The sequence below is a fragment of the Mustela nivalis genome, assembly GCF_964662115.1.
Source record: "Mustela nivalis genome assembly, chromosome: 14".
NCBI classification, from domain to species: Eukaryota; Metazoa; Chordata; class Mammalia; order Carnivora; family Mustelidae; genus Mustela; species Mustela nivalis.
Genome location: NC_139033.1, coordinates 46690590 through 46703181, shown reverse-complemented (window position 1 = coordinate 46703181; position 12592 = coordinate 46690590). Strand labels below are relative to the sequence as shown.

General features: G+C 49.2%; 1 protein-coding gene across 7 annotated transcripts in view; it reads right to left on the bottom strand.

Moving 5' to 3' along the window:
• Positions 1–4787: 4787 nt before the first annotated feature.
• Positions 4788–12592, bottom strand: part of EPG5 (ectopic P-granules 5 autophagy tethering factor) — a 103129-nt gene continuing 95324 nt past the window's right edge. For all 7 annotated transcript variants that reach the window (XM_082699313.1, XM_082699310.1, XM_082699311.1 and 4 more), the window contains 4 exons: positions 11090–11306; positions 10703–10918; positions 8820–8934; positions 4788–6724 (listed from right to left, as the gene is read on the bottom strand). In XM_082699313.1, the coding sequence (XP_082555439.1) occupies positions 6542–6724; positions 8820–8934; positions 10703–10918; positions 11090–11306 (731 nt within the window). In that variant the 3' untranslated portion in view covers positions 4788–6541. The remainder of the gene's footprint in view (positions 6725–8819; positions 8935–10702; positions 10919–11089; positions 11307–12592) is intronic.

Here is a 12592-nt window from a genome sequence, read left to right as displayed (position 1 = left end):
ATTGCTCTGGGGCCAGAAGGGGAAGGTGGTGAGGGGGCTGCACTTGGCCATCACGAGACCCCTGGGAGCCTGGAGCTGCCACTGGGAGGTCTCCCTGGAGAAAAGCCACCATCCGTCCTCCCCAACCAGACCATCTATGAGCACAGGGGCTCCATCAGTGGCAAGCAAGGACCAGAGCCACATGCAACGGGTGCAGTCAGCACATGGTCCCCAGCCCAGAAGTCACAGAGAGGAGCCCCAGGAGACTTGGCATTTTCAAGTCCTCAGTGAGGCCCAGGACACACAGCGGGAGCCTTCCCCTCCTCCGCAGAGTGCTCTGGGAATGGGAGTCCCTCTGTCCCAGGAGGGCGTCCGACAGCCTGAAGAATGCCCTCCACTGCCTCTCACCAAATGCCCCCGGAGATGGTCAGCAGGAGGAAGAGATGCCCATGGCCTGGGCGACCCAGATCCACCAACTGTCCCTGCCCTTGAGGAGCTAACCTAACTTTTATATCGAGATGTGTCTCCTTGAGAACCCCATTGTCTGTGAGAGAATTGGCACTGGAGGGGACAGAAGTGACACACGGCGGGTCTGAGTTTTCACATACAGCCCCCTTGCTGGCCTGGACTGGAGAGCTGGGTCCACCGCTCACAGGGCCTTCAGGCCAGTGGGACCTTAAGAGACCCAGAGTCAGGGGTCCCAGGCTTTGTCCCACCTCCAGCTGTGGCCACTTAGGTCCCCCAACAATAGCCCCTCACATGTCCTGAGTGCCTCCTCTGCGACCTCAGGGAGTTCTCACTAAAAACCCAGGGAACAAGAAAGGCTGCAATTATCCTCATTTACAATGAAGGGGAAATCTCTAGGGATTTGGCCTGGTCCCAGCTCCTTCCATATCCATGTGCTGCCTCCTCTTTGCCAGGATTTCCTCCTCTGCTGTGCCCCTTCCTCTGTGTCCTGTTTTACAGACTTAAGGGAGAAAAACATGATTTGTCAATATAAGGATATAGAACTCCTTGGGATTGGAACTCTCTGGGTTTCCCTATTTTTGGGCCCCCAGACCTGTCTTCCACAGTCATCCCCAAGTCCTGTGTGCAAGTGACCTCAAAGGGTCCCCAGAGCTGAAGATTGCCCAAGTTCGAGAATGATCGTAACACAAAGTTGGGGCCAATCATATGGGCATTTGTTTAATATTTGAGTGCCCACCCCCAGAGCCCACTTCATAGCTCCACCAGAGGAGGAGGGGTGGGGGTGGGCGAAGGGGGAAGGGAGAGGGAAGACAGGCAGGGGACTTAAGAAAGGTTGAGTGAGAAGGACAAGGCAGGGAGGAGGTCAGCCTGGGAAGGCGGAGAGAGTCCAGGGTAAATCTGGTCTAAGCCACATTTAGGCGATATTAACACACAGTGTCCAGGTGAGAGGCCATGTCAGTCCCTCTGACCCAGCCCAGAGAATGCAGGGCTGTTTCCTGAAAGGGTTTGGCTAACAAAGGAAGACCAAGAGGGAAGAGGGCTGGCTGTCTTCAGAAGAGGAGGAATTTTCAGAGGAAGATCTTGGCTCCTTCATCCTTAGACGAAAACCTTCTCTAACTCTGAGCTGTCCCATGGTGCCAGGGGCCACATCTGATGGCGCTTCTGTGGGCATGTCCCAGCAAGAAAGCCCACTCACCTAGAGACAGGTAACTGGACTCCTGTGCTACAAGGAGGTGGCACAGCAGGCCTCTAATCACCTTCCAATCTCTTAATCCTGTGACTCTGTCTAGAAAAGGAAACCAAACCCAGACAAGGGTGGAAGGGGCCCTGTTCAGGGAAATCCCAAATTGATGTTAATCCCCAAAGCACAAACCTTCCCACCACGCTTTGGCCCATTTGAGACTTGTTTTACAAATGTTCATGAAAACGAACAGTAAGAAAGAGCTCAGGATCCGAGGTCCTCCCCTGGCAGCTCAGCCCAGCTCAGCCCTCTGAGGGGTTGGGGGCCCCGCACCCCCAACTCTGGCATGGAGCCTTCCAGCAGCTTCGGGTTCCTCCTCCTCCTCAGGTCACAACCACATCACAGACTCTCAAGGCTCTCCTGAATCCTCTGGGATCACCGGGGGCCTCCTGTCCATGCCAGTCCTTAAACCCCCAACATCAGATTCTCTTTGAAACTAGAGGCCGTGTGTGCGTTGCGGCAACTTGTCACAATAGATCACTCTACCCATTACCAGCTTTCTAAGTTACTTTTTTCTTAGTGTGATTCCTGGATGAAAAGACCTGCCAACCAACTTGCGGAAAAACGAGACATGTCCACCACATGTAAATTAAATTTGAATCTGGTTTATTTGCAGAATTTTACTTAAACCAATTCTCATTTCTCCCTGTTTCTCATCATTATATAAAAACTCATCCTTTGTACAAGCATGGAAAATGCTGAGCAATGAGTAAGAAGTGAATATTGCACATTTAATGACCAAATAAGTCGTGGTTTTTAAAGGCCACACTAGACATGTGGGAAGGAAAGGGTAAATACAATTAGGAAGTACTTGTTGCCCCATAAGTGGTTTTAGGCCATTGAAAGAAAAATAAATGGTAACCTTCAGTGCTCAGACACATTGCACCTGTACATTAAAAAATAGAAGTTACAATAAACAACATTCATTCCTTAAGCGATCTCATTACCCCCAAACAGGGCCAGTAGTTTAACTTTATTTTTCAAGTTATTCTCATCAGAAATCAGGAACCTGTCCCGCCTGGAGGAAGCATAGACTACAGCTTCTACAGGACAGTTGGTGGCTCTGTAAGGATCACAACGGACCAGAACAAGGTCAATTATGAGCACCTGGCCGTAAGCCAAGAACTTTATCCAGCTCAACCCAGATTCAAACATAAGATCAGTCTGTTTCTTGTTTTAAAAAAAAACAAGAAAAAAAGCAACATGTTTGTTTCCAACATCATACTCTGCATTTTGTTTAATAAGACAAAGTTAACTGGGCAGAAAAAAATTCAGCTACTACCTCAAAATAAGCCATAAACTTGGTCCAAAATGAAGAGCAGTTTTGAAGGATGGGTGCAAAGCCTTGGTAGAAGCCAATCATGCAGAGAGGCGAGACCAGTCTTTGGAGAGAAATGTTGTTCAACCGCAGCTGGCGTGTGAATTCACCATGAAGTGAATGTACCAGCCATGGGGCTGCTGAGAAGCGATGCCATCCACGGCCCCTGGGTCCTCGCTGCTGTGACTGACCCCCAGGGCAGGGGCCGGGTGGAGGGCACAGAACGGAAGCGTACTCCCCAGACCCTGCAGGTGCACGCCACCTCTGGTTTGTACCCTTGGAGCCTCATGTGTCTCGAGTCCTGGCCCTGCTACTCACGGACAGCCCTTCTGGAGTACCATGGGCTAACTTGGGCACTTTTCCCAAAGAGCAGCCCTGTTAGATGTTGGGGGTTAGAGGGCCAACAGAAGGCACTGAGCATTTAGCCTGAAGACCAAGAGGTGGACGGGTGGGGTTAGAGGTGTGATGAGGTCTGGAAATGTTGGAAGATTTGTCTGAAGAATAGGCAAGCAGCCCCGGCCTGGCTTGCTTCAGCCCAACCGTTACCAGTGTTATCAGGCCAGTTTTGGCACAACATCAAGCAGAACTAGAGATAGCTGGCCACTGGCCACGTGGGCTTGCCCATGAGGGGCGGGACTACTGGGCGGGGTGCGGGGGGGGGCAAGAGGGGGGTCAGGCGGGGAGGCTGGAGAAGCGCTGGGGATCCCTGCTGAATAAGAAGTGGGACCAGATGAGCTTTAATGTTCCTTTGCCCTAATGTGACTTTAAAAGTCACGATTCTATAGCATTTGCTTCCTGCTCCCAGAGAAGTCATTAACCTTAGTATGAGAATCCCAGTACAAAACTGTGTATCACCTTCACTCAAAAGGAAGAAAGGGCATGAACACACTGCTTCGGACAGCGTGGACACGCTGACTTCAGGAACCGACCGGGAAGAATGGGGTTGGCACCTGGTTCAGGTGAGATTAGGCCACTCCGGGGGTTTGCCTCAGAGCTGAGCGACTCCGGCAACCCCAGGAAGCAGATGTGACTGAGCCCCAAATAGATGATGAGGTTCTCTGTGTGCCCAGGAGCTTGGGGAACATGCTGGGCAGGTCCCGGCTCCTCCGTCAGGCTGAGCAGACACAGCAGCACAACCTCCCGTCCTCAGCGTCTGGACATCCCAGCTTCCCGCCGAACTCACTCATCACGGCTAGGCGCGGGAGCCAGGAGTAGGGAGACCTAGGGTGCCTCTCTGACCATCCTGTGTGTGCTGCAGAGCGCGGGGGATAGGGGGCAGCAGCAGGGCAGGTGCCTGTCATCAACCAGGAAGCTGCCTGATGTCCCTATCTGAAGCACGTGGCGCCGGGGCAGGTGGGGGCGGCCTGGGTCTGGCAGGATCTCGACAGCCGTGCATAGCACGGGAACCATCTCCGAAACGGGCCCTGTGCGCTCGGGAGGCCTACTACTTTGGGCAGCAAAGGCGCGTCAGCCCTGAAAGCCAAGCAGGAGGCTGGTCTATTCTGCGCCAGGAGGCCACAGCAGCATTGCCACCTTCTGACCTATCTGTCTTCAAAGCACTTTCTCGGCCCAGAGCCGCTCCGAGGAAGCTCCTCAGCAATATGAGCTTCCACTATTGCTAAGCCTGCAAGAGTCAGGGAGGAGGCACTTTCACGGACCATCTCTGATTCCAAGTTCCAGTGTCAGATAAAACAGAGGACATCGGGCATAAAAGTGCATCAACTGTAACTGAAATACTTGACAAGACAGTGTGAGGTCCCTAAAATTCATATTCTTGCCAGCTACAACCAGAGATTGATTTTATTTTTTGTAATTTTTACAGACCAACCACATTATAAATATTACAAACCTTCAAAAATTAATAGGTTAATCATAATTTTCTTTAAAATGTACATACTGTCACTCAAAATTTTCACATTCTAGGGTATCAATAATTACAGCTTCCTCAGAGAAAAGAGCACAAAAAGCCCCTCCTATCATAAAATCTGTGTTGCCAAATCGGCCGTGGAACTATTCTCAGCCTCTAACCCTTTCTGACACAGCACGGGGAAGCTGCCTGATGTTGAAAATGGAGACCCGCAAAAGCCAGCTAGCTCTGTGACGTGCCCCTCTGAGACAGCCAGCCTGTGACCTACACACGGGGACTGTCTCTATCTGTGGGGCAGAAGTGCTCTGTCTGACTGGAGAAGTCTGAAATGAGGAACAGTTCCTGCACACTTCCACATGTTGGGGGAAGCAGGCTAAGGACATCTGAAAAGAGATTATCACTCCGTTAACCTAGATCCCTACCCCCTGCTAAGAGCTCTCAGTTCAGGTATTTTTAGGTAAATAACCTTGGGTTATAAGTAACCCATGAACAGAAGACCTATTATGCAAGCTGAACAAACAAAATCGATTCTGAGCCAAGAGAATTAGGAAGACAAAAGTCAAACTGTTCATTCCAGGGGGGGAATGACGGGCACAAGAAGCTGGCGACAGAACAAGGCCACGCTACAGACAGGCGTTGGTAATGAGTGAACTGTTACCAACAACAGAAGGCACAGGCTACGGGGAAAAGCAAGTTTCCATGGACAAGTGCTTCAGCAGATGTGCGAACTTCATCTGAGTTTAAATGTGGATGAAGAAACACACAGGGACCAGAGTGTCAAGTTCTGACTCTGTCCCTCTCTCTAGAGAGCAAGGCCTTCCGATTTCAAGCCCGGTGTCTAACAAGAGTTGGGAAGTCTGATGTCTACAGGGACAGAGGAAGTAACATGAAAGAGGGAATGCGCTGGGGTCGGCTCCACAGGGATCACGTCTACAGTGAGCACACTCTCTCCCCCATGAGAGTCACACAAAACACGCAGCCACTGTGCCACCTCAGTTGGCGGGGTCATCTCCTTCCCCACGAGAACCATGGCTAGATGGAAACGGACTTGTCACCATCTCTGCTGTCCACTACAATCGGGATCAAGTGGCCTCATTTCAGATAATGACTCACTTTAATTCGGCGTTCTCTCCATTTTGAGAGAAGTCCTACTTGTAAGCTGGTGTATATCTCCCCATGGGAGAAATGCAGAAATTTTCAAAGCTTCTTTTACCCCGAAGGAGCAAAAATGGGATTCAAAAGTGAGGGTTCTACATGATTCCCAAAGCAGTGAGATCTGGCACAGCAGTCTTGAGATTTAAATAAAACAAGGAAGACAGACATGGAGACACAAGAGCCCTGTGCGGGCTCCTGGGAGGTGACTGGGGATCCAGCCACCCAGAGTGGTTCTGTGCCCAAGTGGGACTCGGGAAGTTTCTCCTGTCGGGTGAACATCAACACTAAAAGGGCCCCAGGAGGTTTCAAGAATGAAGAAAACACACACACACACACACACACACACGTGTGCATGCACAACAGAAGTATCTAGTGCCTCCCAACTTACATCTCAGTCAACTAACTCATTGGCCAAACAGAGTTCTGCAGTGAGACTGAGCGAAGTTACTTGTGCAACAGCAAAGTTAAATGTAAACATAAACAGCAACAGGGTTTCTTGAGATACTCGATGTTACTATCGTATGTTGTCCAAGTAATGCACTTCCGGATAGAGACCGTTAACGAGGAGAGCCAGGAAGCTTTTCCCATCTTGGAGGCAATGGCCAGGATGTTTTATAAATTGCGCAGCCTGTGAGATCTGATCTTGGTAGTCAACATACTGCTTGCTTGATGGCAAGGATTCAAGTGCGGTCAGAGCCTAAAAGACACAAGAGGGTTAACTGCATAGATGCATGTTAACGTGACTCCCACAGGGGCAGCACACGTGCCATTACCTGGTACAACTGTGAGCCCCCAGAAGGCCTACAGAACTAGAGTAGAATCCCAGAGGCAGGCACCGACTAACCACCGGGGAAGGAAGCCAGCAATTCAAGCATGTCTGGCTTCAGCCACCTTCCACCACATCCAGCCCTCCTTCCTCCTGGCCTGTGCTGTTTCCCAACCGTTCGCACAGAGAGCCCCTGTGGCAGGCGGGCTGGCTGGCTCCTGCCTCAGCCTCCTTCACTGGGGCTGGGGTGCAAGCAGAGACCTCCCCACCAGACCACCTGCTGCCTCTCCTCCTTCCCAGAGTCTGAACCAGAAATCCCAGGGACCAATGGCCTGTGCAATGTTTGATTTGCCATTGGGTTTGCTCTTAGGTTGTAAAATCATGTCATATTAAACGAGCTGTATGAAATTAAAAAGAAACGAGCGTCTAAGTGCTGTAGAGGATAAACAATAAGGTAGTTCTATCGGTCAACAGAGCACAGATCAAGTTCCTCTGGCTCCGCCTGCCAGAAACCGTGCAGGTGCTCCCATGCCCCTCTACATTTCTTAATCCTGTAATTTTAACATTTCTTTCCTTCATAGTGGGAGAAGAGAAAAAGACTGTATTTGGAGAAAACAAAATCGGAACAATATACAAGTTCCCCCACCCCCAGAATGCCGACTGTGGCCATAAAGATCCCCTGGGCCCCCCGCCTCAGCTATGCGGGCCGCTGCACCAGAAAACAGAGATTCAAGGGTGGAATTTGCTTGGCTCAGTAAACAAGGAGGGAGAAGATTTCGAGGATGGTAAATGAACGGGCAGCTTAGAAATAAATGGCCAGGGGGTCCTAGAGTAGAAAATAAACTGGAGAGATTTAGGTACCAACCGAACTGCTGTGTGAAGAGTTCAACCTAAGAACAAGGATCAACGGGGACAGGTGGCGGTTGTCGCTCTAACGGCAAGCCCGCGGACAGGCAAGGCCCTCGGGAGATCACCCGCCCACCTGTGGCGGTTCAGCCTGGCTCACAGACCGGCTTTAGGAACTCAGATAGCAGTTGGGTCGGTCCAGGTAGTGCATAGACCTATTATTATAGACCAAGAAGCCTGTGAAACCCCAGCTGACTGGACAGCTGGACGCCTGCTCTCAGGAGTTAAGGCATCACCCAGCACCTGGCTAGCTCGGACACTGCAAGGCCGCAGACGAGGAGCTGGGGGTCCAGGTGCTTACTGTTCCCCCAGAGGCCTGCAGAGCGCAAAGGGGGTGAGACGGAGCCACCGAGTGAGCCCCAGCCCAGCACTCACAAGTTAGTGCGCCCGCCCCCCTCCGCTCCCCTTCCCTATCACACAACCAGGAAATTGTCCCTATTGCCCAGCTGGTTACAAGGGTCTAGCAAGTGAGCAAACACTTACACCAGGGCCTGCCACGCATTGAAGACTCACGAATGCAAGCCATTGTTTTATCTGAGACACCTCTGTATGCACCCCGCCAGCCCGTTTCCAGGTCAAAACAGTTACGGGAATGGGACCACTGGCTTGGGGCCTTCGGTGGTTTTAGAATAAACTATCATCATAGCTGCCATTCTGTCCCTGTTTGGTCCTTCCAACAGTAGCTAGCCGTGGTCAGCCTCCAGACTCACAGAACAGGACCTGATTCCTTGGTTCTCAGTGAAAGCTCAGCTAACCTCAGTCTCCACTGTGGCCCCAGCTTCGGTGCCAGTGCCCAGCCCCCACCAAGTGGCCGGTGAGCACAGCCATATTCATCAGAACCCAATCGGATGCCAGACCAGCTTGTCTGCCCACGACCTTGCTTCTGCTAGGGCGACAGAGACGGTGCTCGCGGCAAGCGCCTACAAAGGTGGTTTAAAACCTGAGGCAGACACATGCAGTAACCATTTCCCAGCACGCAAAGCACACCAAAGAGCTACTCGGGGACAATCACATCCTCGTGCTATTGTCATGTGTAAAGACCAGCACTGCCACCTCCCTGACTCCTGGGCAGGCCGGCTGAAGGACTCCTACCCCGGAGCTGAAAGCTGTTTTTACTGACCTGCTGAGCTTTTGGGGTCAGATGTAATTCCGTGCCAGGCTTCAAACGGATCTGATCCTCCGAAGGAACCTGAACCGAAAGGAAGGCGGCCATGCCTCGAGCAACCACTCGGAACCTTAGGTGTCAGGGAGAAGTCAGAAGTAAATGACTATTAAAGGAAATATTTTACAAATAAATACATTTTCTCTTTAAAAACAAGATAAACACAATTCAGACCTAATGTTGTTATTAGCCTTTGCAGGCAAATCTTAAAAAAGATTAAGAAGGAACATTAATTTTCCTTCCATTATCACTGCCCAAAAAGGTAAGCAACACTCAGACTCAAGAAGAAAAGTCCTGCAAGCATGTAGAAATAACTGGAACTCTCAGATGTTGCTGGTGTGAATGTGAGAGATGGGGTAGGAAAATAGGTTTAGGCAGTTGCTCAGTGACAGAGTGACCATATGACCCAGCAATTCCACCCCTGGGCATATGCCCAAAAGAACAGAAAACAGGTGTTCTAACAAACATCTGTAAACGAACTTCACAGTGACACTATTTACAACAGCCAAAAAGTGTAAACAACACAAATGCCTATCAAATGATGAATGGATAAACAAAATGTGGGACATCACACAGCGGAATATTACTCAGCCGTTAAAAAAGGTGGGGTACAGTTACATGATAAAACACAGGTGAGTCTTGAAACTTCATGCTAAGTCACAGAAGCCAGACACGAGGTCACATACTATGTGATTCCATTTATATGAAATGTCCAGAGTAGATTCAATAAAGTTGGCAAGTCAACTAGTGGCTGTCAAGAGATGCAGGGGACAGGGGTCTAGAGAGTAACTATTTCAAGGGTGTCAGATTTCCTGTTGGAGTGACAGAAACATTCTGGAAAGAGACAGTGGTTGACGGCTGCAACACCATGTATGTACTAAATGCTACTGCATTGCACGTTTTAAAAGAGTTGCCATTATAAAATTTTATGTTACCTATAGTCTACCACAATTTTTTTTTTAAAGATTTTATTTATTTATTTGACAGACAGAGATCACAAGTAGGCAGAGAGAGAGGAGGAAGCAGGCTCCCCACCAAGCAGAGAGCCCGATGTGGGGCTCGATCCCAGGACTCTGGGATCATGACCTGAGCGGAAGGCAGAGGCTTTAACCCACTGATCCACCCAGGCGCCCCAGAAATCACAAAGTCCTGCTAAATTCTATCACAAACAAAGACATGTCCTCAACCGGTTTGGACTGAGTGATTCCCAAAGTTGCAACAAGAGGATGGGCTATTCCGTAAGAATGCTGACATGAGAATCCTAAGAGAATTCTTTTCAACACTGATAAGGGTTTGGAAAGAAAACCTTTATGCAAATAAGTGAGATAAAAGGGAGGCGAGTGGCAAATTCTTTCATGCTCCGGAATTTCTTAGCAAGAAAAACTTAAGACTTGTTTCTCATTATTTACCCTTCTTATCAGTTAACTTCAACTCGTCCTGACTTCCAGTTCTAGGAGACTGAGTGCCTCGTGGGACCTGGGGGACCTGACAAAGCACGCAGTGAAGAAGCTAACTGGGGTATTTTACCTAACCTTGCACACCCTCACTGGCTCAAAATCAGGCCGAAATCACAGTGTGGTCAGGTTACAAAGTCAAAACATGACAAGAGATACGACTAAGAAAACATTTTTTAGATGTGAAAACAAAGTTGTTCTAAAATGAGAAAAAAATAAAAATGTTTTAAAAAAGTATAAAAATGTAATCAGGTGCTGATTTTCCCCTCTTAATCTATGGGGAACCCTAGCCCTTAAAAGTCAAAAAACCTACTGAATCATCACAATCCCTGAGCAGGACCAGATGCCAAGGCCCATTTCCAAGAGCGGTGGCAGGTACCTCCTTACCTGTTAGACAGGGGCGACTTCCGGCCCAGCCCGATTGCCCCCAGAATCCCAGAGCCGAGCCTCTCCTCCGCCAGCAGGCTCAGCCTGCTCTGAAGCATGAGCAGAACTCGAATGACCGATTCTGTCAAGACCGAATCACACTGCTCCGTCTGCATCAGCGAGAGCTGCAGGACTTGGTGCCACCACAGAAATAGCTTGGCCTCTTCCTGCGCAGAGCTGTGGGGCAGGAGGAGGGCCCGGAGGAAAACAAAATTAGAAGTGCAGTCTTTCTATTTAACTGAAAGTCCACATTTGAATTTTAAGTATAGGGCACACTCAGTACTTTAAAAGGCTGCGCTAACAGGTAATAATACAGTGAGTGTGATACACAGCTACAGGCCTACGAACCTCGGATACACCTGTTCCAACCACTTGCTTAAGATGAGCAGCACTTTCATTTCGTTCCTTAGCGTCTGCTCGCTGTTTAAACACTGAAGCAAGTAGACATACAGAGTCAGGTAACTGCCGAGGGACAGGCACTCCTGCAGAAATTCTTCTATGGTGAGCTCAGGAACTTGAAGGGACACTAGAATGGGGCCCCATCCTAAATTCTGATTGAGGGAACCTAAGAAAAGAACACCAAGAAAAGACAGCAAGATTAAAACAGGAATCAAATTATTTAACTGCTGTCATGAGTCTTTTCACTTTAGGCTTCATGTCAAGCCCACGGAGGTCCCCGGAGGCCACCCAAGGGAAGCATGGCAGCCGCTTACACTGGAAAGTCCCTGTGCTGAGGGCCAGTGCCCCCACTAGCCACTGCAGAGGGCCAAAATCAGAACTCCGTGTTCTCACAGTCACCCTTCTTGTCTTTGTATGGTCATTAAAATTGCAGGTAGACACTGCCTGTCCAGTCATCTAAGATTCTTCATCTAATACCTTTTAAGTATGTTATGAAAATTTATGCTTTTCCAAGGAAAATTATTATTCTATCCTACTGAAGTAGTTCCGCTTTTCCAAAGCTTTGTTGGACTCATCCCTCAGTGAAAATCAATTGAAAAAAAAAATTTTTTTTTTTTAAAGATTTTATTTATTTATTGACAGAGAGAAATCACAAGTAGATGGAGAGGCAGGCAGAGAGAGAGAGAGGGAAGCAGGCTCCCTGCTGAGCAGAGAGCCCGATGCGGGACTCGATCCCAGGACCCCGAGATCATGACCTGAGCCGAAGGCAGCGGCTTAACCCACTGAGCCACCCAGGCGCCCCGAAAAAAATTTTTTTTTATTTTAGTAGCATGAATGAATTTGAAGCAAGAGTGTTATCCTAATGGTTCTCAAGTCTTTGAGGGGAATGACAGTGGGGAGATGGTGACATGCACAGCACCTTCCATGGGGTCACATGGGGATAGGTCATGGGTTTGCCAAGAAAGGACACGGGTAGGTTATGAGCACCTCAGCCTCCTTACTCTAACACCCTTCTTTCTCGCCCACTGTGTGCACAATCGTGTGTCAGGGTATGAGTTGAGCTGTGCTAATCCGAGCCATTCTTCTTAACCAGACCACATTGTTTCCAGAATCAGAGTTTAGGGGAAGGTTAGGGAATAAGAAAGATTTTTTAAAGGCAAGGGTGGGGTGGGGATTGAGCTCTTTATAATAGTTTAAAAGATGTGACAAAAAGCAATAAAAAGACTTACATGAAAACTCATTTTAACAAATGACAAAAATAGAGAAAAAGAACACAGCGGGTCTTAATATAAAGACTCTAGCTTATAGCATTTGAAAAGCGTGGCCAGGCCTATGGCTTACACAATGTGCCCACCATAAATGGGCTGGTCTGACGCCCCAAACCACCGTAAAGTGAACTAGGGGTTCCCTAAACAGAACCATAGTTGTACCGAAAGACATGGGCCACAGGTT